The 23,794-nt window shown below is 51.5% G+C and overlaps 1 protein-coding gene across 1 annotated transcript; it reads left to right on the forward strand.

The window, feature by feature from the left end:
- The first annotated feature begins 2,505 nt into the window (after positions 1 to 2,505).
- LOC102953831 (serine-rich adhesin for platelets) lies at positions 2,506 to 23,627 on the forward strand. The gene is made up of 9 exons (XM_042972414.1): positions 2,506 to 2,639; positions 3,622 to 3,737; positions 4,766 to 4,928; positions 5,070 to 5,211; positions 5,318 to 5,396; positions 5,728 to 5,780; positions 5,955 to 6,039; positions 16,293 to 23,153; positions 23,509 to 23,627. The coding sequence occupies exons 1-9, from the start codon at positions 2,506 to 2,508 to the stop codon at positions 23,625 to 23,627; spliced, it is 7,752 nt and encodes a 2,583-aa protein (XP_042828348.1).
- Positions 23,628 to 23,794: the final 167 nt, after the last annotated feature.

Consider the following 23,794-nt stretch of genomic DNA (forward strand, 5'->3'; position numbering starts at 1 on the left):
CTCTCTGCCCCAGAAACAGCCATGACTGTTACTAGAATGTTGGTAACACCCACCCCCACAATATCACACGGTACATCTTGTGTTTCTCCTACACTTTCCCTACTCTGAGTACATCTACAAACGCGCTAACTACTTCTTTCGGTACTACTATTTCCTTTTCAATATCCACAACAATAATGTCCTCTTCCCTATCCTCCGCCAGTGTAAATTCAATGCTCACGACCACCCCTAACTCTCTTCCTACATTCTCACCTCTCTCTGGCATGGAAAATACAGGGACTTCTGTCACTGCTTTCACTACTCTTTTTTCATCCGAAACTACAAGAACTTCTCCAACCATGTCTTCTCTAAAAGACCTTTGCGACAGAAACAACCACCACTTGTTTTATTTCTTCTACTACCCCATGTCCAGAATCTATATCAGTTATGATAGTGCCTGCCTCTCCCACTACTTCATGTATGGAAATGGGTCCAAGTAGTGAAGTTACCTCGATGCCTAACATCCCAATGTTAGTGTTCACCTCTACTACTGAGATGGCTACCTCCCCTAGTTCCACCAGTATGACAACTGTGTTTCCTAGGTTTACGGACACTTCTGCTTCCGTTCTGGAAACTCATCCTACCAACAGCATAATGGATGCTCCTAGTTCTATCAGCACTGGGACTGTCTCCAGTTACACGGTTTTGATAAGCACTCAAAGACCCACCAGTGGAAGCCGGATGAGCACCAATTCTGTAACCGTCCCACATATGCCTGGCTTCATGAGCCTCCCACTGACCATGAAACCAAGCAGCAGGTTTCCAACTGCCATGGTGACTTCAATCAAGTTGACTCACTCCACCCCACCCACCATCAAGATTCCAGAAACACCGGTAGTCATCTCTCAGACTACCACCACCCTTATGTTACCCAGGGCAACTTCAACCACTACTCAGATGACCACACAGTCTAGACTGACTACACCTCAGGTTGGACTTACTGCTTCCCTGTTCCGTCTTCTCTCTCCCCTAATAAATTTCTGTGTCGCCAAGGGCAAACCCTATCTTGAACTTCCCTTTCTTACTGTGTTGCCCAGGCAACTGTGACCATGATGGCACCTGGATGCAAGGCCTATGCCACTGCCCTTTGGGGTTCTCTGGGGACCACTATGAGCTCCAGGAGATCAGGTGCCAGAATGGAGGTAAATGGGATGGCCTCAAGTGCCACTTCCCTAGCATCTTCCATGGCTACTGTTGGAGTTTGTGGTGGAAGAGGTGGATCTGGGAGAGTTGTCAGAGCCCTGCCTTTTGCACTTTCTCCTGGGAGGTGCCACTGGCTCTCTCTGGGCCCAGCCCTGCGGTTACCTGTTAGTATTCATGCCATTTTGCCTAATTCTGCCATCCTTGCCTTCTCTCTCACGCTTCCCTCTACCTCACCTCATGCCTCTTTTTCACCCTCACCTCCAGGAGGTGGTTGGGCCACACTCCTTCCTGTGGTCTCCTCCCAGCCTGGGCTGCTCGGAGCTGTATTAACTTCTAATTGCCACTGTAACAAATTATTACAAACTTAGCGGCTGAGATAATGCAAATTTATTATCTTACAATTCTGTAGAGTAGGAGTCTAATGTGAGTCTTACTGGGCTAACATCAAGGTGTCGGCAGGGCTGTGTTCTTCTCTGAAGGCTTTAGAGGAGAATCCATTTCTTTGCCCTTTTCAGGTTCTGAAGCCTCTCACATTCCTGGTCTCAAGGCTCCCTCTCTCCATCTTCAAAGCCAGCAACATTTCATCTCTGTGTCTTTCTTTTTTTTTTTTTTCATTTTTTTTAAGTTTATTTATTTTTGACAGAGAGAGAGGCAGAGAATGAGCAGGGGAGAGGCAGAGAGAGATGGAGACACAGACTCGGAAGCAGGCTCCAGGCTCTGAGTTGTCAGCACAGAGCCTGACGCGGGGCTCGAACTCATAAACTGTGAGATCATGACCTGAGCTGAAGTCAGATGCTCAACCAACTGAGCCACCCAGGCGCCCCATCTGTGTCTTTCTTCTGTAGTCACATTTTCTTGTGACTGATTCTGACCTCCTGTCTTTCTCTTCCACTGTTAAGGACTCTTGTGATTATGTTGAGCCCACCCAATAATCCACGTTAATTTTCCCATTTTAGTCAGATGATTAGCAATTTTAATCTACATACAATCTTGATTCCTCCTTGCCATGCAGCATAACATATCCAGAGGTTCTGGGGACTAAGACATAGGCATCTTTGGGAGCCATCATTCTGCCTCCCACTGAGGCAGACAAGGGAGAGACCACAGGTCCGACTGCTGTGCCTCCTTACCTCTAACCTTTCCCTCACCTTGGCAAAACTTATCCTAGAAGTCCTATCTCCTTTCCTCCTACCATTCATTCAGTCTTCAGGGAACATGGAGAGGAGTGATGGGATGAACCTCTGGATTGTGGTGGTGTCCATGGTGGTGAAGTGACCAGAACAGGGCATATTGTGCGCAGACACTGTGGGTGCTGAAGGGGATATGGAGGTGTCTGTTGACCAGGAGATCTCCCCTGACCTCAATGACAACACTTCCAAGGCCTATGAGGATTTCAGCGACACCTTCTGGGATCAGGTGACGGGAAAGGGGAGGGAACTCAAGGGTCTTTCCTTGCGGTTGAGCTTGGGCATCTGGGTACACTCAGGTCACGAGGTTCAGGTGCAAGTGAAAGTGCAAGGATCCTGGCATTTCGGATGCAGAAGATTTACCAAAATGTGCAGGGATTCAAGGATGTGGAGATCCTGTCCCTGAGGCAGGAGACCCTTTTGGGGCTGTGTTGGGTGGGGGAAGGAGAATGAAGGGTGGGGGAATGGAGAAGCCATCCTTTCCTTTTGGAATCAATCAGATTTCAAAAAGAGAGAGGTGGAGGTAGGACATAGGGGAACTGATAACTCCATGGGGAATTTTTTGGATCATTTTCTGTAGTCATTTCTCTGTAGGAGAGATGCCACCTTCCTTTTGAAGCATGGTTGGAAAGAGAGAGATTACATGGGACATGCAGGGAGGTGGTGCATAAAGGCTTATGGGAAGCCTGGTGTCTGGACAGTAGCTGGTTTCTCTCTGGCTGGCACCTGGCCTGCTGAGTGGTCAGCCCGAGTGAGGCAAAGTGCCCAGGAGGGCCTGGTTTGATAATGGCTTGATGCAAGGCAGGAGAATGTCAATCATTCCTTGTCCTGCCTTCCAGGCTGACCAAGTCAGGGATGCTGGTGGGTCCTGAAAATAATGTGTCTGGAATCCCAACTCATTGCCTCTGCCTTCCTCTCACACCAGCGCACTTGTGGTTGGTCCTGGAGATGACCTTTTAAAGACCTATGTGGGGGCGCCTGGGTGGCGCAGTCGGTTAAGCGTCTGACTTCAGCCAGGTCACGATCTCGCGGTCCGTGAGTTCGAGCCCCGCGTCAGGCTCTGGGCTGATGGCTCGGAGCCTGGCGCCTGTTTCCGATTCTGTGTCTCCCTCTCTCTCTGCCCCTCCCCCATTCATGCTCTGTCTCTCTCTGTCCCAAAAATAAATAAAAAACGTTGAAAAAAAAAAAAAAAGACCTATGTGCCCCAGGCCTGGGCACCTTGTAAGACACCCAACCTTCTCGATCCCCTCAGGAATGGCAGCATTGTGGTGCCCTTTAGCCTCCAGCTGGAGAGCGAGTATGAGAAGGTGAAGACAGTCTTGAAGGAGGAGCTCCAGAATGTCAGCCACAATGGGGACAGCTGCCAGAGTGAGTAGAGTAAGCCAAGACCGGAGGGAGGGGTTGGGGCAGAGCCACCAGCTTGGAGAGGAGCCTCTGGGCTCCGGTGCCAGCCCTGGGGTAGGTCTACAGCCAACTGGGCCAAGGATGGGGTTAAGGAGGGGCTAGTCCGAACCTGGGTGCTGGGGAAGACTCCTTGAAAGTTCTGCTCCAAATTTTCAGGATGGCTGAGGATGCTTGCTTATTCGGGGGAGATGAGAGAGGCAAGAGTCACCTTCCCTTGCAGCCCCTCCACATGTCCCCCACAGTGGCAGAGCCCTCTCTGCCCCTCCCCAGGCTTCCCTGCTCTGCTTCCCTGTTCCTGACCCTCTATTTATTTTTTAAAGGTGTGTGTGTGTGTGTGTGTGTGTGTGTGTGTGAGAGAGAGAGAGAGAGAGAGAGAGAGAGAGAATGAGCAAGCAGGGTAGGCGCAGAAAGAGGGAGACTGGGAATCCCAAGCAGGCTCTGCACTGACAGTGCAGTTCAATGTCATGAACTATGAGATCATGACCTGAGCCCAGTTCAAGAGTCCAAGGCTTAACTGACTGAGCCACCCAGGCGCCCCTGTCCCTGACCCTTTAACCTCCATCAATTCCACCTGTGCCTGTGTCCCCCCCCCCCCCCCAGCCCTGTGTTTTAGGCCTGACTCCATCAAGGTGACCAACGACACCAGGAAGGAGCTGCAAAGGGCTGAGTGGCCCCCGGAGGTCGTGACTCTCCCACTGCGGACATCTGCCCATTGACATTCTTGGGGAGGAGGGAAGATCTTTCAGGAGGCAAGTGGTGTGGCCCCAGCAGGGCTGCCCTTCCTGGAGCTTATTAGCTTCTCACCTGAGGACCAGCAGGGAAGGTGAGGGTCTTAGGGGCCCACCCTCCCCTCATCTAATCTCAGGGTCCACTCCAGAGGCCCCACCCTCGGAAACGTAGTTTCTCCCATCTGTTTTCAGCGTGATTATAACCAGGCCCCTGAATAGAGTGGATGAGGTCCTTGTCTGTCTGCACCCCCCTCCCACCTCCAGCCATCTGTCGCCGGGCCACTGCCAAACGCTATGAGGATTTCTTCTTCCCCTCGGTGGAGGAGAACCGGCTCCGCTGCGTCACCAAATGCACGTCGGGCGTGGATGGCGCCATTGACTGTCACCAAGGCCAGTGCCTTGTGGAGAGGAGCGGTCCCGCTCGCTGGTGAGACCCTGAGCACCCGCGGGAGCCCCACCCCGGGGGCCCCCCCCCCCGCCCACTTGCCGGCGCCGGCGGAGTCCAAGTATGTTAGCCGACCCGCCCAGATGGTGGTGAGGGTCTGTGACCTGTGACCCCCTGCTCCAGCTGCTTCTCCACGGACACGCGCTGGTTTTCGGGCCCGCGCTGCGAGGTGGCTGTCGCCTGGAGGGCACTGGTCGGGGGCCTGACGGGGGCCGTGGCTCTGCGGCTGCTGGCGCTGAGCATCTTCGTTGCCCGCTCCAGCACAGCCGGCCGAGGCGGAGGCAGGGGAGCGCGTTGGGGGTGGGCGTGAGGGCGGCAAAGGGGTCCCCGCTGGGGCGGTCCTGCTCTGCCAGCGCGTCGCCCCAACTCAGGTCCTGGGGCGGCGACGGATGTGGGATGAGGACACTGTGGGGACGTTTTCGGACTTGGGCTTGGAGGACGAGCGAACAGGTGAGTCCTGCCTCCCAGGGAGGGGGGCAGAGGCCTCCCTGGGCGCCACTGCGGGCCAGGGGAGGACCCAACTACCTCCCTTGCCCGAGGCAGACACGGACCTCCTGCCGGGAAGCTTGAGTAGCCACTTCCCTGGGCACCCCCCCGAAGGAGGCGCGGGTCCTGCACGCGCCATCCCTACAGGGCAGGCACTGGGCACAGGAGCCCCCCTCCCAGGCCTTGCTTTCCCCACCCTTCCTTCCCTTCTCTTTTCCTGCCCCTTTCTCCTCTTTCCTCCTGTTCTCCCCCCACCCCCCACCCCCCGCCCGCCCGCCCTTTTCTCTCTCTCTAGTCAAGGATGAAAACTTCCAGGTGGCCTTGGAGGACGTGGACATCAATGTGAGCGTGAGGGCGCCAAGGGGGGATGGTGAGGAGCTCTCCCAGATCCAGGTCCAGAAGCCCTCCCGCCAGCCACCAGGGCAGGGGCCGGGCTAGGACCAGGAGGCCGTGGCTTTCCAGCCAGTCTGAGCAGAGTGGCTCCCTGTTCCCACTCCCTCTTTCACACATATTCTGTGGCAGGTGCACATCCAGAGACCTGAGGTGGCCTCGTCTTTGCTGTGGGCCCTGCGCCTCCCCCTCCCCCCCGCCTACCCTGCCCCCAACGGTGGGAAGGAACCATACGCACCGCATCCGTTTTGAGAGATGGCCCGAGGACTCGTGCAGCGCCGTCTCCCGGTTACCTTGGGCAAAATCCGACCAGCCCCGATCCTCATCCTTCTCCCAGCTTGGGTGAAACCCACCTGGAGACCCGGTTCAAACCCAGGCTCCTCCACTGTGGGACCTCGGGCAAGTCAGTAACTTCTCTGAACCTGTAAAATGAGTATAGCATACTCGTGCTGATACCTTGAACGATTGTTGCGAAAACTAGATGTGCTCCGGCAGATCTCTGTCCCAGTGCACCTTCCTGTGTCCCCACATGCTTCAGGGGTCTGGGACCTCAGTCTCTATTCTCCTGTGCATCTCCCTATGCTTGTTCCCCACCCGCAGCTGGAACCACCCTCCCTCCTGCTCCCTGTGGAACTCCTTGCCGCGTCCCTTGCCCCCACCCTTAAATCTCCCCCTTGTGAACCCACTGCTTGACTCACTCCATGCCCCAGCCCCCAGCCCCGTCTCCCCCAGTTTGTCCCTTCCCCTGTCTTTATGACTTCAGCCCTAAATTCTTACCCCTATCCCAGTGCCCCCGTCCTAAATCCTCCCTCTTCCCCCGACACCCGGTTTCCAGTTATGTACAGATGTCCCCTGCCTCTCAGGTCCCCCGCTGCTGCTTCCCAGGCCCTGGTCTCCTGTTCTGAGGCTCCATTCCTTCTCCCTCCCAAGGACACTGGACCCCAGTTTTCCGGGGCCTCAAGAATGAGCAGAAGTGGAGCCCTGAGATGGAGAAGCCCTCTCAGCTCCTTGGCCTCATTCCTCTGTCTCCCCTGTTCCCCTCCACCCTTCCTCACTGCTCCCCTCTCCCTAGCCTCGCCCCCATCCCTGCAGTAACCTCAGGGGCCAGAAGTCCCCAGCCTTCTCTGCAGGAACATCTCAAGTGCAGACGGGAAGTCTGCCAGCCTCCAGTTCTCCCGTGTGAACACAATATGGCATTTCTTGTAAAAGAAGTTGCTCTGTGTCTTTCTGCTTCTTATCTCATGGCACCTCCACTTGGAGAACAGGGACTTCCAGAGGATATGTGGGAGGGCCTGGGAACACCGGTTTCTCCCAGCAAGCAAGGAAGGCATCTGTGGGCTGTCCTCAGGGCCATGACTTTCCTCCTGGAGCTCGGGGCCTGTTTTCTTAGAGAGTAGGTGGCTGGGGGAGCCACCAGTTCAGCAGCAGGTGGGGGCCTGTTGGGTTTATCCTCTGTGCCCTTCCTCCCTTGACATAGGAAGGTCAGGGCTGGGTCGGGGGGCGGGGGGTGGGAGGCCCAGGCTAGGTCAGCTGCCATTTGCACTGGTGGGTAAATCTGGTCTCCCCAAAGATCTTGGGCCTCCCCAAGCTTGGGTGGCAGATACACTCATGCCAGAGTTTGCCATGCTTTGGCGTGGGCCCTCCCATTCCCACTACTGTGGGAAGCTGGACTGGAGCTGAGGGTGCTTGGGGCTGACAGAATGAGGTTCTTTGGGTAGGGGTTTGGAAAAAACCCCTGAGATCTTTGCCCTGGACAGGAGAGGGACTGGCGTGGCTGGGGGTGGAGACCAGGACCATAAAGCCTCAGGTGTGAATGGGAGCCCCACCCAGGAGAAGGGTTGGTGGTTGTGAGCCCCGGGGGGCTGAGGGGGAAGGCACTGGAAGTTTGGAAGGGGCCAGCTTGAGGTGGATGATGGAGAAGGAAAGCTGGAAGAAAGAGGGGCTTCTCAAGGGTGGGGTGCAGGGTCCTTCACTCAGCCTGGCCTGTGGCTGGCCGGTCCTGGAAGGACCGTCACTCCTCCCTCCATAGTTACCCTCTCCCTGCCATTTCTTGGCCCCCGCCCCTTGGTAACCGTCAGACACTCTTCACGCCTCTGGCCTCCAGTCCCTCCCTCTCACTCTGCCCCACCCATGACTCTGGCTTCCGCTGGAGAGACCCTGGCTGTGGGCGGTCAGCTTTCCTGGAGTTAGACGGGAAGGTTGATAGGCTGCCCTTTGGCCAACTCCCTGTGGTCACCACACACCATCCACCCAGCCCCATCACCCCTACTCTGGGCCAGGCGTTGACCTTCCCCAAGGCAAAGATCTCCGGGGTCCTTTAAATAGCTGGATCCCTCCCTGGGAGCTCTCATTTCTTGGTCCCTCCTCATGAGGGAAGACCTTGCGTCCAGGGCCCCATCGGGAGATGCTGGTGATCTGGATCCTGACACTGGGTCTCTGGCTCTGGGCACCTGCCCCAGTGACACGGGGTGAGTGAGACCGGGGCTGGCACTCCCTGGGGGGCCAATGCATGCTGGCCTCAGGCAGGGTTCAGGTGGCTGGCTTCCTCCTTTTCCCTCACTCCCTTTGCAGGGGACGGGGCTGCCAAAGAGCTGGACCTGGGCTGTGACCTCATCTTACCTTTGGGGGTGCTAAAGGGGTCACTCTGGAGACATGTGGGTCCAGAGCAAGGGGCATGGCCTGTGTTGTGCAGTTGATGACCTATGCCAAGCCCTGACCCGGGGGCTGAAAGGGGGCTGGCCTCCCCCCGTCTCCCTTCTCCAGCCTTCCCCCTGCGGGGAACGGGGACTTTTTCTTCACCTGGATGGTGGCTTCTGCCTGCCTTCGTCCTGTGGCCTGCATCTGCCCGGGAGGCCGGGTCTTTCCAAAGAGGCACCGAACGGGCTGCCAGCCCTGGGGGAAGGAAGGATCCAGCATTTAGCAGCTTCTCCCTTGTGTGGGAAGAGCTCAGGAGAGCCTGGGAAAGCCCCTCTAGTTACAAATGGTTGGAGGGCTCGGGGCGGGGGGGACACAGGTTCTGGGTCCTTGTTGAGCCTGTCATGGCCATTTCTCTGGGAAGCAACTGGTTTCAAGCTGATTTCCCGTGGGGTCCCTCACCAGAGCAGACTTTCTGAGCCCCCACCCCAGAGACCAGGAAGAACCGGAGGGAAGGGGTGGGCAGGACAGATGCTGGGGTGAGGAGTGCTGGGGGGAGTGAGCCCAAGGCCCCAGGTAGAAGAGGGGGCTTTTGAGTTGAAGGCCCTGTAGGGTTGTGGGAAGGGGTGGCGAGTGGGCAGGGGGAGATGGGGAAGGGAGTCTTTGGTGCCCTGCAGGGCAATAGTGAGATAACCCACGCAGGGAGTTCTGAGACGTCCCCCTCACGAACACGGGCCCTTAGGCGCCACCATACCCTCACGTACCTGCTTCTCCCCTGCCCGGACACCTTCGAGGCCCAGAAGCGCAGCCCTTGGGAGTTGCCAACGGGAAAGGATGAGAGGCTGCGGGTGTGAACTTTGTGGATTTCAGGACACCAAGAAAGTACATTAATGATAGCTATATTAGCTTTTAAAAAAATGTTTATTTAGTTTTGAGAGACACAGAGAGAAAGATAGAGTGTGAGCAGAGGAGGGGCAGAGAGGGGGACACAGAATCCGAAGCAGGCTCCAGGCTCGGAGCTGTCAGCACAGAGCCCTATGCGGGGCTCAAACCCATGAACTGTGAGATCATGACAGGAGCTGAAGTCAGATGCCTAACGGACTGAGCCACCCAGGTGCCCCTATATTAGCTTTTTTAAAAGAAAGTTCATTTATTTATTTTGAGAGAGAGCGTGTGCATGTGTGTGCGTGTGCGCGCACACACACACACACACACACACAAGAGCAGGACACAGACAGAGGGAGAGAGAGAATCCCAAAGCAGGCTCCGTGTTGTCAGTGTGGAGGCTGATGCCGGGCTTAATCCCACGAGTCATGAGATCATGACCTGAGCTGAAATCAAGAGTCAGACGCTCAACCGACTGAGCCACTCAGGGGCCCTTATAGTTTTCTTTCTAATTTGCACCTTCCTCTGGGTGCTCCAGTTCACTGTGAGGACTGATGAGGTTTTGGACAAGCAAACAGTAGGGAGAAGGAATGCCAACCTGAGAAGGTAGGAAAAACACCGGGACAGGGCTGTGCAGGGGACATGTGCGTAGGAATGCCCCAAAAGTAGGGGCGCCTGTGCGGGAGGGCGCGTTGGGAAAGTGAGGGAGCGCCCCTGGGTGACCGAGGCATTAAAGCCTGATGGAGGCTTTTGGACACCAGAGGACCTCTGTGGCCTGAGCAGGGGTGGATTGCCCTGCCAGGGAACACTCTTGTCTTGCCCTGAGAGCCATCCTGGCGTGGCTCCAGCCGGGAGCCCCCCTTTGCCGGAAGATGGGCTGTGGGGGCCCCGGGAGAGGCTGCCTTAGAGCCTGTGTGAGTGAGAGGGCAGGAGCCTCTTTCTGGTGCTTGACAGAGGTGACCATGGAGATTCTGGGGGTAGCTGTCCTCCAGACCCGGGGCTCGGGGGTGGATGTGAATAGGACACAGTCTAGAATTCTCCATTTTCTATGAGCTACAGGGACCACAAAGACCACACAATGCTGTGGATCGACATGAGGGTTGGAAGCCTGTGTCCTGTTTCGTGTACACGAAGTTCTAAAGTGTTCACCGGAAGGGTATGGGAGGGAAGCTCCTCAGGCTGGCTGGGGGACAGGGTAGAAATGTGTGTCGTGGAGGGGCTGGGGCCGGGGCCTGAGGGGTCAGAGCTCTGTGGCCTAGAAAGATGAAGGCGGAAGTAGAAACGCCCAAGCACAAAATCGAGAAGAGTGTGGTGAAGCTGACAACAGATTTGTCCACAGTAGACAAAGGGACAACCTTTGAAACTTGCCTGGAATAAATTCGAGCAATTAAAAGGAAGTGTTTTACACGGACGGTAGTAAACTTACTGAGCAAACACAAGAGGCCTGCTCTGCCTGGGCAGGTGCTCGGTGCTCGGGATGAGGGAGGATGAATAAGCCAGTTTATAGTCAGGTTTATTAGATGGCACCATGGAAACAGTACAGGAAGGACCGCCACCCAAGCCCGGTGGTGCTGGAGCTCAGAGAGGGGCCCGTGACCGAGAAGGGCAGGCGGGGTCCCAGAGGCTGCTTCCGCCCCGGGGCGGATCGTGGAGACCACAGGGAGAGGTGGCATTGAAGTTGCTAACAGTCGAGCGGAACCAGAGGACACACTGACACTCAAAGGCCTTAGATCAATTCAGAATTGCCAAAGGCATACCTAACCATGGAGAGAATTGGAGTATCGATACAAAAATTCCTTGGGCACATGGGGAGGCCTCACTGAGCCTGGGGTCTGGGCATTATATTAATAAACTGGGCGGCTTCAAACAGCAGAGATTTATTCTCTCATAGTTCTGGAAGCCAGAAGTCCAAAACGAGGTAGCTTCAGGGCCTGGTCCCTCCAAAGCCTCCAGGGAGGGATCCTGTCTTGCCTCCTCCAGCTTCTGGTGGCCCCGGCGTTCCTTGGCCATGGTGGCATAACTCTGATCTCTTCTCTCATCTTTGCGTGACCTCCTTCCCTGTGTGTACAATCTTCTTCTCCCTTCTCTCCTAAGGATATGAGTATTTGGATTTAGGGTCAGCCTTAAGTTCAGGAGGATCCAATCCTGAGATGCTTAACTTGATCACATCTGCCAAGACCTTCTTTCTTTTTATTTTTTATTATTTTTTAAGGTTTATTTATTTTTGAGAGAGAAAGACAGTGCAAGTGGGGGAGGGGCAGAGAGAGAGGGAGCCACAGATTCCGAGGCAGGCTCCAGGCTCCGAGCTGTCAGCACAGAGCCCAATGCGAGGCTTGAACCCACAAACTGTGAGATCATGACCTGAGCTGAATTCAGATGCTTAACCGGCTGAGCCACCCAGGGGCCCCTCCAAAGACCTTCTTTCCAAATTAGGTCACATTCCCAGGGGGCTCTGGGGTTAGGACTGCCACATATCTTTTGGGGGCAGTGGGGGATACAATTCAATCTGTTCCACCAAGCTTCCACGGCAACCAGAGCAGCTGTCTTGTCTTCAGGGAGGCTGTGGGCAGGGGGAGGGGAGAGAGCTGGGGTGGCTTGGCCTGGCCTCAGCCCTATTGCCACTCTGCCAGGTGGGATCGGCCTTAGAGAAAAGGAGACAGGCCCAAGCCACTGAGCTCATGCATGGCAGGGCTGAAAGTGCTCCCGGGGCTGGGTGACCAAAGCACATCCCAGTGGCTCCACACTCTTTCTCTTGTAGAATCTTCTAGAGGGAGCAGTGTGGTCAGGGCAGGCATCATTCATCTCCCTTTTCCAGGGGGAAATGGACGTTTGGAGAGGGTAACTGCACGAGCTCCTACAGCTGTGTAGTGGCTGATCCTGGAGGCACTCATGGGCCCCGCTCGCACCCCAGCCTTCGGGGCCGCTCCTGTGGACCCCATTGACTGAGTCCACCTCAGGCACAAATGTATTTTGGAGGTGGCAGGAGGAAACAGTCTCACATCTCGGTGGCGGTCTTCAGACTTGCTTTCTAGGGCTTTTCCCCAAGAAGGCCACCAAGTGAAAGACTTGACCAGCTACCTGGCTGCCTTATTCCACTGCTTAGCTTTTTAAGAAAATCTAAACACCCGTAATGCAAAGAAGTAAAAACTGTCAACAGGGCAGGAAAGTAGCAAATTTTGCTTGTTTGGTAGGAGAGCTAGTGTCTTTGATGGTGAGTTAATGCAACTGAAACATAGGCAAATACGGTTGACCCCTGAACGACACAGGGATTGGGGCGCTGACCACTGTGTAGTCAAAAATCCCCATGTTACTCTCGACTCCCGCAAAACGTAACTACTCACAGCCTTACTGTTGACCAGAAGCCAAACCAATAACATAAACAGTCAATTGACACATATTTTGGGTGTTCTGTGTATTATATACCGCATTTCTACGATAAAGTGAGCTAGAGAAAAGAAAGTATTATATTACAAAAATCATAAAGAAGAGAAAATACATTTACAGTGCTGTCCTGGAAAAGATCTGTGGGCAAGTGGACCCATGCAGTTCAAAGCCGTGCTATTCAAGGGTCAGCTGTAGACCATTTTTTTTAAGCATTTTGATCACGAGAGTGTGAGGAATCCCAGCTTGGGAATCATTAACCATGAGTGATTTTCCTGCATTTTCCAAGGTGTTGGATACATCTAACCTTTTATTTTTATGGCACATATGTTTTAAACATGATACCATGAGTGCATGTTTGTTGTATAACATAGGGAAAATATAGGCAAACAAAAGGAAGAAAATTTTGCTTAACCTTACCACTCAGAGAAACATTGTGAACATTTCGTATATTTCTGAGTATGTGTTTAGATTTATTCTATTGGCAGTATGTGTTTTAATGGCCATCGATATTCCATTCTTTTTTTATAGATATATAAATTTTTTAATGTTTATTTATTTTTGAAAGAGAGAGCCGTCAGCACAGAGCCTGACATGGGGCTCAAACTCATGAACTGTGAGATTGAATGGCAACTAAATAGAGTAAACGGTATGAATCCAGGAATAAAAATGAAAGACAGAAGGATGTCCGAAGTCCATTTCGATGAGTGTCCTGGCCTTAGTTGGGGTCCCTGGTGGCCCTCCATGTCCCTGCCATGGCCTCACCAATCTCTGTGCCTCTACCCTTGTTGCCCCTTCACTCCAGGGCTCTCTTCTTCTAAGGTACAGTTGGGACCATGGCCTTTTCGCTGGGCGTTCTTCACTCATTGTTGCTCCGCCAAGTCCAGAGCTGGCCTCACCCCTGCTTTACTAGCCTTTGCTCTGCCCCACTTCTCTCTCTTGGATGCTATCCTGCCAGCTGGGTGAGCTTGGAGAGAATTTAACCTTTGGAACTCTAGTTAATATTTGAGATCGAAATAGTAATGCCTGCCTCACAGAATAGTATTATGTAACATTAAAACATTAGGAAAAAGAGTCCAGTGGACTTTCCAGTAATCATTTACTCATTTACTTCAGAAATGCTCATTGAACACCCGCTGTGGGTCAGGCTGAACAGGACAGAAGTGCTCTCTGTGATTGGGGAGATTCTGCTCTGGGGAGGGGTGAGGGTCAGTGGATTGTGCAGGCAGTTCCCTACACAACCACTGAGTTCCAGTTGTGATAAGGCTAGTATGGGACTCTGATAGGCGGCCAATAAATGCCAGCCCTCCCCACCTCTATTCATTCTTTGTGATTCAGTTAGAGACACCACCATAAACTGCCTTTATGTGTCTTTTCATTGTTTGACTTGTCACAACAAACACAGTCTACTTTTATAACTTAAAGAGTCCAGTAAAATTTATAATGCCTAAATCCATGAAACTCTTTTAAAGAATGGGAAAATAGCAGCCCAGATATTACTTTCTTTTTGAAGTCTTTCTTGATAAGAAAGGCATAGGGGCTGTTCCCTCCCTCCTCACACCCCCCACCATGGTCGCTCCCACCTCCTTTACATGTGGACCTCCACTACCCCCACATTGCCCTGGAGGGCCAGGAGCCCCAGCGAGGACTGGTTTGGGGGGGCTGAGTGGCTGGCTATCCCCGGCGTCCAGCATGGTTCTGGCAGTCACAAGGAACTTCTCTTTGGATGATAGCCTGGACAAGGGTGGGGCAGAGCTGAGAAGTGGCTTTCCCAGGGGCACACAAGGTAGAGAGACTGAGGACTGCAGTAGCCTCTAGGTCAGATACAAAGGGGGCTTCAGAGGGGCGAGTGGATGAGGTGTCCTCAGAGGCAGGAGGACAGAGTGGCCAAGGCTCAAGGGAAGGATGAGAGGAAAGAGAAAGTGGCTCTGAGGTCCTATAGCCATGCCTGGGTTTACTCTGAGCCTTGCCACCCTCTGCTGTGTGTTGACCAGAGCCCCTGTGTGCTGCCTCTCTCTCTGATCCTCCTTATACCCATGACTCAAGGATGCCCTCCACCTTGGCAGCCTCCCCAGCTCAGGCCCTCTGCTCCCGTCATGCTGAATTAGGCAAAGTCTAACTTGGAGGCAAGAGCATTGGGCAAAACAAACATATCTATTGTCTTAAAAATAGCCAAGCAATCTTTTCAATCTTTCTCATTAATGTCAAATTCTAAAAGTCTTAGCCATTATTACACCTTTGACCTGAACTCATCCACCAGTGATTTGGTAGTGCTCTTCCCGAGATGATGGTCTGCAAAACCAAGGATCCAGAACTGTTGATGTGAATGACCCAACCTGACTAATTGTCCACTCCCCACTTACCCTGGATTCCAGTCCTTGTTCAGTTCCTGGACCCTCCCTATAATAGGGAGTGAAAATGGGGTATCTGGAATGGCAGAGGGTGGCCCTGCCCTGAAGGTTTCCATGGTCATTTCTGCCAGTGGCAAAGGTCCATCCTCACGAGAGGTGAGAAAGGCACAGTTCCAAGGCATCTTTGGGGAGGGAGGAGGAACTGACAGGAGGGACAAGAGGCTGCTTCTCCTGCCCTTTTGAGGAAGTCCCCTTATACAATCTTGTAGAATTCCTAAGACTCCCTAGCTTTATGGCACTATTGTCACAAAGATTCCTTCCATATTTGATCCTACTCATTTCATAGGCAGGACAAAGAGGAGACAGGATTATAGTCCCCCTTTATGTAGGAGAATAGAGTCTTACACATGTAATCACATGGTCTAAGTGGCGAAGAGATGTCAGAATGAGACCTCCAGTCCCAGGAGGCATTCCCAGCACTCTTACTATTAGACAACTATAGTTTATTGCATGGGCTGTGGGGCCAGGGAGGAGGAATGGCTCACCTGGGCTACAGGGTGGCCAGGTAAAAGTGATAGAGTGGCTAGCCCTTGAGTAAGTGTGTCTGGAGAGAAAGGACAGGCAGTGGGTGAATTATCCATGGTGATGTGCTTTAGCTCTCCTATTCTTCTTGGGTCTGTGAGAACTGTTAGGATAGAGTAGGGGGAGTCTCACATGTAAGAGATGGGGAAGAGATTTGTCAGACTAAGTATCAGCCAGATGACTTAAGGTGACTATGTGGTTTGCAAATCACAGAATGCGAGGAGCAAAAGAATGCGCATGGGGCATTTGTGTGCGTACAACTGTTCTTTCAAATTGATGCCAGAGTGCCCAACTAAATAAACATGTCCCAGAGTGCTTAGGGGAGAATGTGTAGGCAATTTTGGGCAAAATATACATATTTTTGGAGGGCAAACAGATTTGTCAAAATCCACAACCATACAACTACTAATCCAAGTCATAAATCACAATCAACATCCAGATCCTTATCTAGTGATACCTTTCCCTCTAGACAAACTAGTATATTCCAGAAAAGACAAAAGTTTTAGATAACCTTTGGTAAGGTGTCCAAATATATAGGTTCCCTGATACTTCTTATAAGTTGTCCTTCAGTATCATAGGTTGACCAGCTATCTGGAACAGATTGTCACTAAGATCGATTAGTGACAATTGTGAACAGATTGTCATACTCCTGCTGCCTCAGCACAGACAGATTTAGGCCTCACAGAAGGATCTACTCTGCACACAGGTACCCCTGATTTGTCCAAGAGTGCAGTTATCCCAGACAGAACCGTTACTAAAGAGGAGGGACTTTCTGCTTCCACATCAAAAACCACTGAATCCTTTACTACAAAGGATTATCACCAACAAACAACCACATCCTTTGCTGGGGGGTCCACATTCTACCCCCCCTCAGAGCTGTCCACACCGACATTTTCAACAACTCACACCTCCTACAGCACAGATAATGCAAGTCCTGCCTCCGAATCCAGCATCAGTGAGCTCTCTACCCTCACTGTGGTCACTGAACGAACAGACCCAACTCTCACAGGTGACACAACCGTCCACACCTCTGTGTCAGATTCATCTGAGACCACAGTATCACCTGAGGTTTCTCATGTCACAGGCGCTGGGAGTTCTGTAGCTCCATGGAGTCCTGGAGAGGCATCCATCAGCCCAGCTGTCTCAGGACCAACCGCCACTGCCGTCACCCAGATATCCACAGACCACAGCACCATCTCTGATTCCTCTAAACCCACGGACTCATCTGTAACCACCTTTACCAGAGAATATGGAAGTCCTGAGCCCACCTCAAATCACAGTGATGCCTTTTCTACTTCCAGTAGTTTTGGCCAAACCACCACGTTCTTTCCAGTGGCTTCCACAGTCTCCTCGACCCTCTCTGATTCATCAAATCCTACATTTTCACCAGACACCCCCCATACCACTGACAAGGAAAGTCCTTCATCCTCTCTGGGTCCAGGTCCATCACCCACCAGCACTCAGGTCTCTGGACAAACAGCCACGCCTTTCACTAAAGAGACAGCTGCCTACACACACATTTCAGATTTATCAACAACACCGGCTTCTGGTGAAACGTCCTACACCCAGGATGATGAAGGGACCACGTCCCGTTCGACTCCTGGTCTGCTGTCTTCCAACCCTGGGACTTCAGGACAGACAAACACAGGCCTGACCGAGGGGCCTTCTGTCTATACAGACACACCTAATGGGTCCAAACCTACCAGTACCTCGGACAGCACAGTTACCAAGGAGGATGGAAGTTCTGCTTCCACATCTGGGCCTGCTGAATCATTTACCACTTCTGGTGTTGATCCACACACAGGCACAACTTTACCTCCAAGATCCCCTCCTTACACCACCACCTCAGAGGTGTCTGCACCCACAGTTTCGACTCACTCTTCCTACAGCACGGATGAGGCAAGTGCTACTTCTCAGTCAAGCTCTAGTGATTTATTTACCACCAGTGTGCTCTCTGAACAATCAGCCAGGACTCTCACAGAGAAGCCAACTGTCCACACCATTTCTGATTCATCTGAATCAACAGCTTCTTCCTACAGCCTCAGAACCCCAGACCTTGGCAGTTCTGCAGCACCCTCGAGTCCTGGAGAATTCTCTTCCAGCCCAGTTGGCTCACGACTGACTGCATCTACAGTCACCCAGCCACCCACAGAGCACAGCACCGTGTCTGATTCTTCTCAACTTCCGGACTCATCAGCAACCACTTATACCAAGGATGATGAAAGTCGTGTGTCTACAGCAGGTCCCACTGAATCTTTAACCACAGGGTCTTCCTATAGTACAGGTTCTTCAACTCCGTCAGACCATGAAGGATTTCCCACCGCTTCCCTGACCACTGAACACAGCGCTACAACTTTTACTGGATTGCCCTCTGTCTTTACAACTACGCCTGATTTGTCTGAAACGGCCGTTTCATCTGAAACCTTCTATACCAGGGATGATGGAAGTGCAATGTCCCCTTCCAATTCTGGCCATCTGTCTAGCACCCTCTCTGCCTCAGCACACAAAACCACAGGCCTCGTGAAAGGATCCAGCATGGTTACAGGTACCACTCATTCGTCAGAACCTACAGGTATCTCAGAAAGCACTGTTACCAAAGAGGATGGGCTTTCTGCTTCCACATCAAAAACCACTGAATCCTTTACTACAAAGGATTATCACCAACAAACAACCACATCCTTTGCTGGGGGGTCCACTTTCTACCCCCCCTCAGAGCTGTCCACACCGACATTTTCAACAACTCACACCTCCTACAGCACAGATAATGCAAGTCCTGCCTCCGAATCCAGCATCAGTGAGCTCTCTACCCTCACTGTGGTCACTGAACGAACAGACCCAACTCTCACAGGTGACACAACCGTCCACACCTCTGTGTCAGATTCATCTGAGACCACAGTATCACCTGAGGTTTCTCATGTCACAGGCGCTGGGAGTTCTGTAGCTCCATGGAGTCCTGGAGAGGCATCCATCAGCCCAGCTGTCTCAGGACCAACCGCCACTGCCGTCACCCAGATATCCACAGACCACAGCACCATCTCTGATTCCTCTAAACCCACGGACTCATCTGTAACCACCTTTACCAGAGAATATGGAAGTCCTGAGCCCACTTCAAATCCCAGTGATGCCTTTTCTACTTCCAGTAGTTTTGGCCAAACCACCACGTTCTTTCCAGTGGCTTCCACAGTCTCCTCGACCCTCTCTGATTCATCAAATCCTACATTTTCACCAGACACCCCCCATACCACTGACAAGGAAAGTCCTTCATCCTCTCTGGGTCCAGGTCCATCACCCACCAGCACTCAGGTCTCTGGACAAACAGCCACGCCTTTCACTAAAGAGACAGCTGCCTACACACACATTTCAGATTTATCAACAACACCGGCTTCTGGTGAAACGTCCTACACCCAGGATGATGAAGGGACCACGTCCCGTTCGACTCCTGGTCTGCTGTCTTCCAACCCTGGGACTTCAGGACAGACAAACACAGGCCTGACCGAGGGGCCTTCTGTCTATACAGACACACCTAATGGGTCCAAACCTACCAGTACCTCGGACAGCACAGTTACCAAGGAGGATGGAAGTTCTGCTTCCACATCTGGGCCTGCTGAATCATTTACCACTTCTGGTGTTGATCCACACACAGGCACAACTTTACCTCCAAGATCCCCTCCTTACACCACCACCTCAGAGGTGTCTGCACCCACAGTTTCGACTCACTCTTCCTACAGCACGGATGAGGCAAGTGCTACTTCTCAGTCAAGCTCTAGTGATTTATTTACCACCAGTGTGCTCTCTGAACAATCAGCCAGGACTCTCACAGAGAAGCCAACTGTCCACACCATTTCTGATTCATCTGAATCAACAGCTTCTTCCTACAGCCTCAGAACCCCAGACCTTGGCAGTTCTGCAGCACCCTCGAGTCCTGGAGAATTCTCTTCCAGCCCAGTTGGCTCACGACTGACTGCATCTACAGTCACCCAGCCACCCACAGAGCACAGCACCGTGTCTGATTCTTCTCAACTTCCGGACTCATCAGCAACCACTTATACCAAGGATGATGAAAGTCGTGTGTCTACAGCAGGTCCCACTGAATCTTTAACCACATCTCCTGGTTCTGGACCATCAGCCTCACCCACAGCTATGGAGTCTACTTTCTCCACAAGCATCTCAGAGTCGTCAAAATACACAGTGTCTTCCTATAGTACAGATTCTTCAACTCCATCAGACCATGAAGGATTTCCCACCGCTTCCCTGACCACTGGACACAGCGCTACAACTTTTACTGGATTGCCCTCTGTCTTTACAACTATGCCTGATTTGTCCAAAATAACCATTTCTTCTGAAACATCTTATACCAGTGGTGATGGAAGTGCTGTGTCCCCTTCCAGTCCTGCCCAGCCTTCTAGCATACTCTCTGCTTCAGCACAGACAACCACAGGCCTCATGGAGGGATCCAGCATGTATACAGGCACCCCTCATTCATCAAAATCTACAGTTATCTCAGACAGCACTGTTAGCAAGGAGGATGGACTTTCTGCTTCCACATCAAGAACTGCTGAATCCTTTACTACAAATGCTGATCACGGACAAATAACAACATCCTTTGTAATGGGGTCTGCTTTCTCCACCTCCCCCTCAGAGCTATCCACAACAATAGTTTCCACCCACTCTTCCTATCTCACAGATTCCGTTATACCCACAGATCCATTAACAACCATATTTACCAAGGATGATGGAAGTACTAGATCAACACTGAGCTCTAGTGAATTGTTTACCAGTTCGCAAAGTGATGTACAAACAACAGTGTCTTTTACTATGGAATCTGCCGTCTCCACAACTGTCTCCAATATGTCACATCCTACCGTTTCCCTCAGTACCTTCTTGACTACTGGCAAGGGAAGTTCTTCATCTCCTTTTGGTCCTAGTGTATCCTCTACATCCAGTCAGTCATCTGGACCAACAGCCACAACAGTCTCCTTTACAGAAGAGAGAACTCTCTACACAAACATTTCTGATATGTCCACACCAACCATTTCCTCCGAGACTACCTCTGTCCACGATGAAGGAAGTTCTACATCCTCCTCAAGTTCTAACATATCGTCTACCACCCCCACTGTCTCAGCAGAGACAACCACAGGCATCACAGTGAAATCCACTCTCTCTACAGGCACCCCCAATTTATCCAAATCTACAGATACTTTGGAGACTGTTGTTACCAAAGACAATGGTATTTCTTTTTCCTCATTAAATGTCATTGAATCCTCTATGACTTCTGGTGGTGATGCACACTCAAGCACATCTTTTCCTCAAGGATCCACCTTCTATACAATCACCTCAGAGCTGCCCACACCATTATTTTCTACCCATCATTCTTACAGCACAGACAATGCAAGTCCTGCTTCTCCATCAATCCCCAGTGAACTCTCTACTCCCACTTGGATCTCTGAACAAAGTACTACAACTCTCACAGAGGAGCCAACAATCCATGCCACCATTTCAGAATCATCTGAATCAACAGTTTCTTTCTACAGCCCCCATCCCACAGGCACTAGGAGTTCTGCTACCCCATGGAGCCTTGGAGAGGCATCTACTAATCCAGCTGTCTCAGGAACAACTGCCAGTACGGTCCCCTTGAAATCCACAGGGCATAGCACAATCTTTGATTTTTCTCAACCCACAGACTCATCTGCAACCACTTTCAGCAAAGAGGATAGAAGTTCTATGTCCACATCTATCCCCGGCAAATCTTTTACCACCTCTGGTGGTGATGGACAAACAACTTTTCCTCCAGGATCCACATTCTATACAATAACCTCAAAGGTGTTGACACCAACATTTTCTTCCCACTCTTCCTATAGCACAGACAAAGCAAGTTCTGCTTCCCCATCAAGCCCCAGTGACCTCTCTAACCAGACTGTACTCTCTGAACAAACCACCATGACTCTTACAGAGGAGTCAACTGTCTACACCAGTGCTTCTGATTTGTCCCAATCTACTGTTTCCTCTGAAACCTCTTTTACCAGATTTGAAGGAAGTTCCTCTTCAGGTCCTGGCCAGCTCTCTACCACCTCTGGTGTCTCACAAGAGACATCCTCAAGCCTAAGTGATGGGTCTACTGTCTATACAGACACCCCTGATTTGTCCAAAACTACAGTAACCTCAGACACCACCCTTTCTAAAGAGAACATAAATTCTGCTGCTACTTCAAATTCAGGCGAAACTTTTCTCACTACAGGTGGATATCAAGAAACACCCACATCCTTCACTATGGAATCAACTGTCTCCACAATCCTCTCAGATTTATCAAATCCAACAGTTCCACATGGTACCGTCTATACTACTGAGAATGCAAGTTCTTCTTCCCCATCTGGTCCTGGTGAATTAATTTCCAGTACTCTAGTCTCTGGGCAAACACCCACATCCCTTCCTGAAGCATCCACTGTCCACACAACCATGACTGATTTGTCTTACTCCACTGGTTCAGTGGTTACCTCCTCCACCAATGTCAATGGAAGTTTTACTTCCACATCAAGCCCCGGTGAATTATCCACTACCACCTTGGTCTCTGGACAAACAACCACACTTTTCACAGAAAAGCCAACCATCTACACCATTTCTGATTTGTTCAGTTCTACAGTTTCTGTTGACACCTCCTCTACCACTCCTAGTGGGGGTCCTGCACCCTCATCAGGTTCTGGCTTGTTGTCCTCCACTACCATCACAACCATCACTGAGGAATCGAGTGTCTTCACCACTACCACTTATTCCTCTAATACAATGGATTCATCTGATGCCCCCAATACCACTGAAGACCTTAGTGCATTATCTTCATCAAGGCCCATCCATTCCTTTTCACCCCCAGTCTCTGGACAAATGCTCACCACTTTGGGTGAGAATTTCACTCTTTTCATCACCAGGAGTGATTCTGCCAAACCAACGATTTCTACTTCAATCCCCTCTTCCACAGACAGCCCTAGTCCTGCATCCCCATCAGCTCTCACTTTCTCTTCTACAACTAGAGACATCTCCAGACCAACAGCCACCACCCTCAGAGGAGGATCTACTATTTTCCAAAGCAGCACAGGGTCACCAAACACAACAATATCATCTGACAGCTCCCAAACCACTACCTCTCATGCTTCTTCTTTAGCCTCAGCTCTTCCTAGCTTGTCCTCAAGGCCAGTCTCTGACTCTTCCTCAGCCGTTACAGCTTCCTCTGGTTTTTCTCCTCCTCTGTCCTCCACTTCACATGGCTCTACCCATGCTCCAGTCCTTGGGTTCAGTACGTCTTCAACTCTCCATCCCCTGTTCACTAGCAACCATACAACTGTGATGACGACCCAGTCTTCAGCTATGACACCAAGTAAGTCTTTTTGTACGTCACTCTGTGAACCTCTCCTGTCCATCTTCTCTCATCAACTAATCAGTTTTGACCTCGTTGTGGTCTTGTTTCATCCTTCCTGGGCCTTCTTGTTGTCAAAGCATGTCATCCACATGGGTGGATGTTGTCTTTTCTTTTTTCTTTTCTTTTCTTTTCTTTTCTTTCCTTTTTCTTTTCTTTTCTTTTCTTTTCTTTCCCTTTTCTTTTCTTTTCTTTTCTTTTCTTTTCTTTTCTTTTCCTTGTAGGGCTCTTGCTTTCTTTGCTCATCTTCTTTCATTTCTTGTTTCCATCTTCCCCATTGTCCCTCCTCATTTCCCTCCCCCCCCACCTCCCCTGGAGCTTAAGATGGTGGCAGTGGTTCTCATCCTCCTCTTTCAGTACAATGCCTAAATTATGGGACCTGGAATGGGAGATAGTATTTTTTGTCCCTTGGGCTTCCATGGTGACCGCTGTGAATTCTACCCCTTCACAGGCCAGTGCCAGAATGGGACCATCTGGAATGGAAAAGAGTGTGTCTGTGCCCAAGGCTTCTTCGGTTACCAATGCAAGTCCCTTGTGGACTCCTTCTTCCTAGGTAATAAACTTTTCTGAGACCTTCAGATTGTCCCCACATTCCTTAACCACTTAAATAGGAGGGTAACATTGAAAGGACTATCTGCTACCACTGCCTCATTGTGCAGGTAGAGGAGAAAATATGACCTTTGCCTGGGTCTAAATGCAGGTAGAGCATGGGCCTTCTGACTCCTCCTCCTGGGCTC

This window comes from Panthera tigris, chromosome E3, assembly GCF_018350195.1.
Source record: "Panthera tigris isolate Pti1 chromosome E3, P.tigris_Pti1_mat1.1, whole genome shotgun sequence".
Lineage (NCBI taxonomy): Eukaryota > Metazoa > Chordata > Mammalia > Carnivora > Felidae > Panthera > Panthera tigris.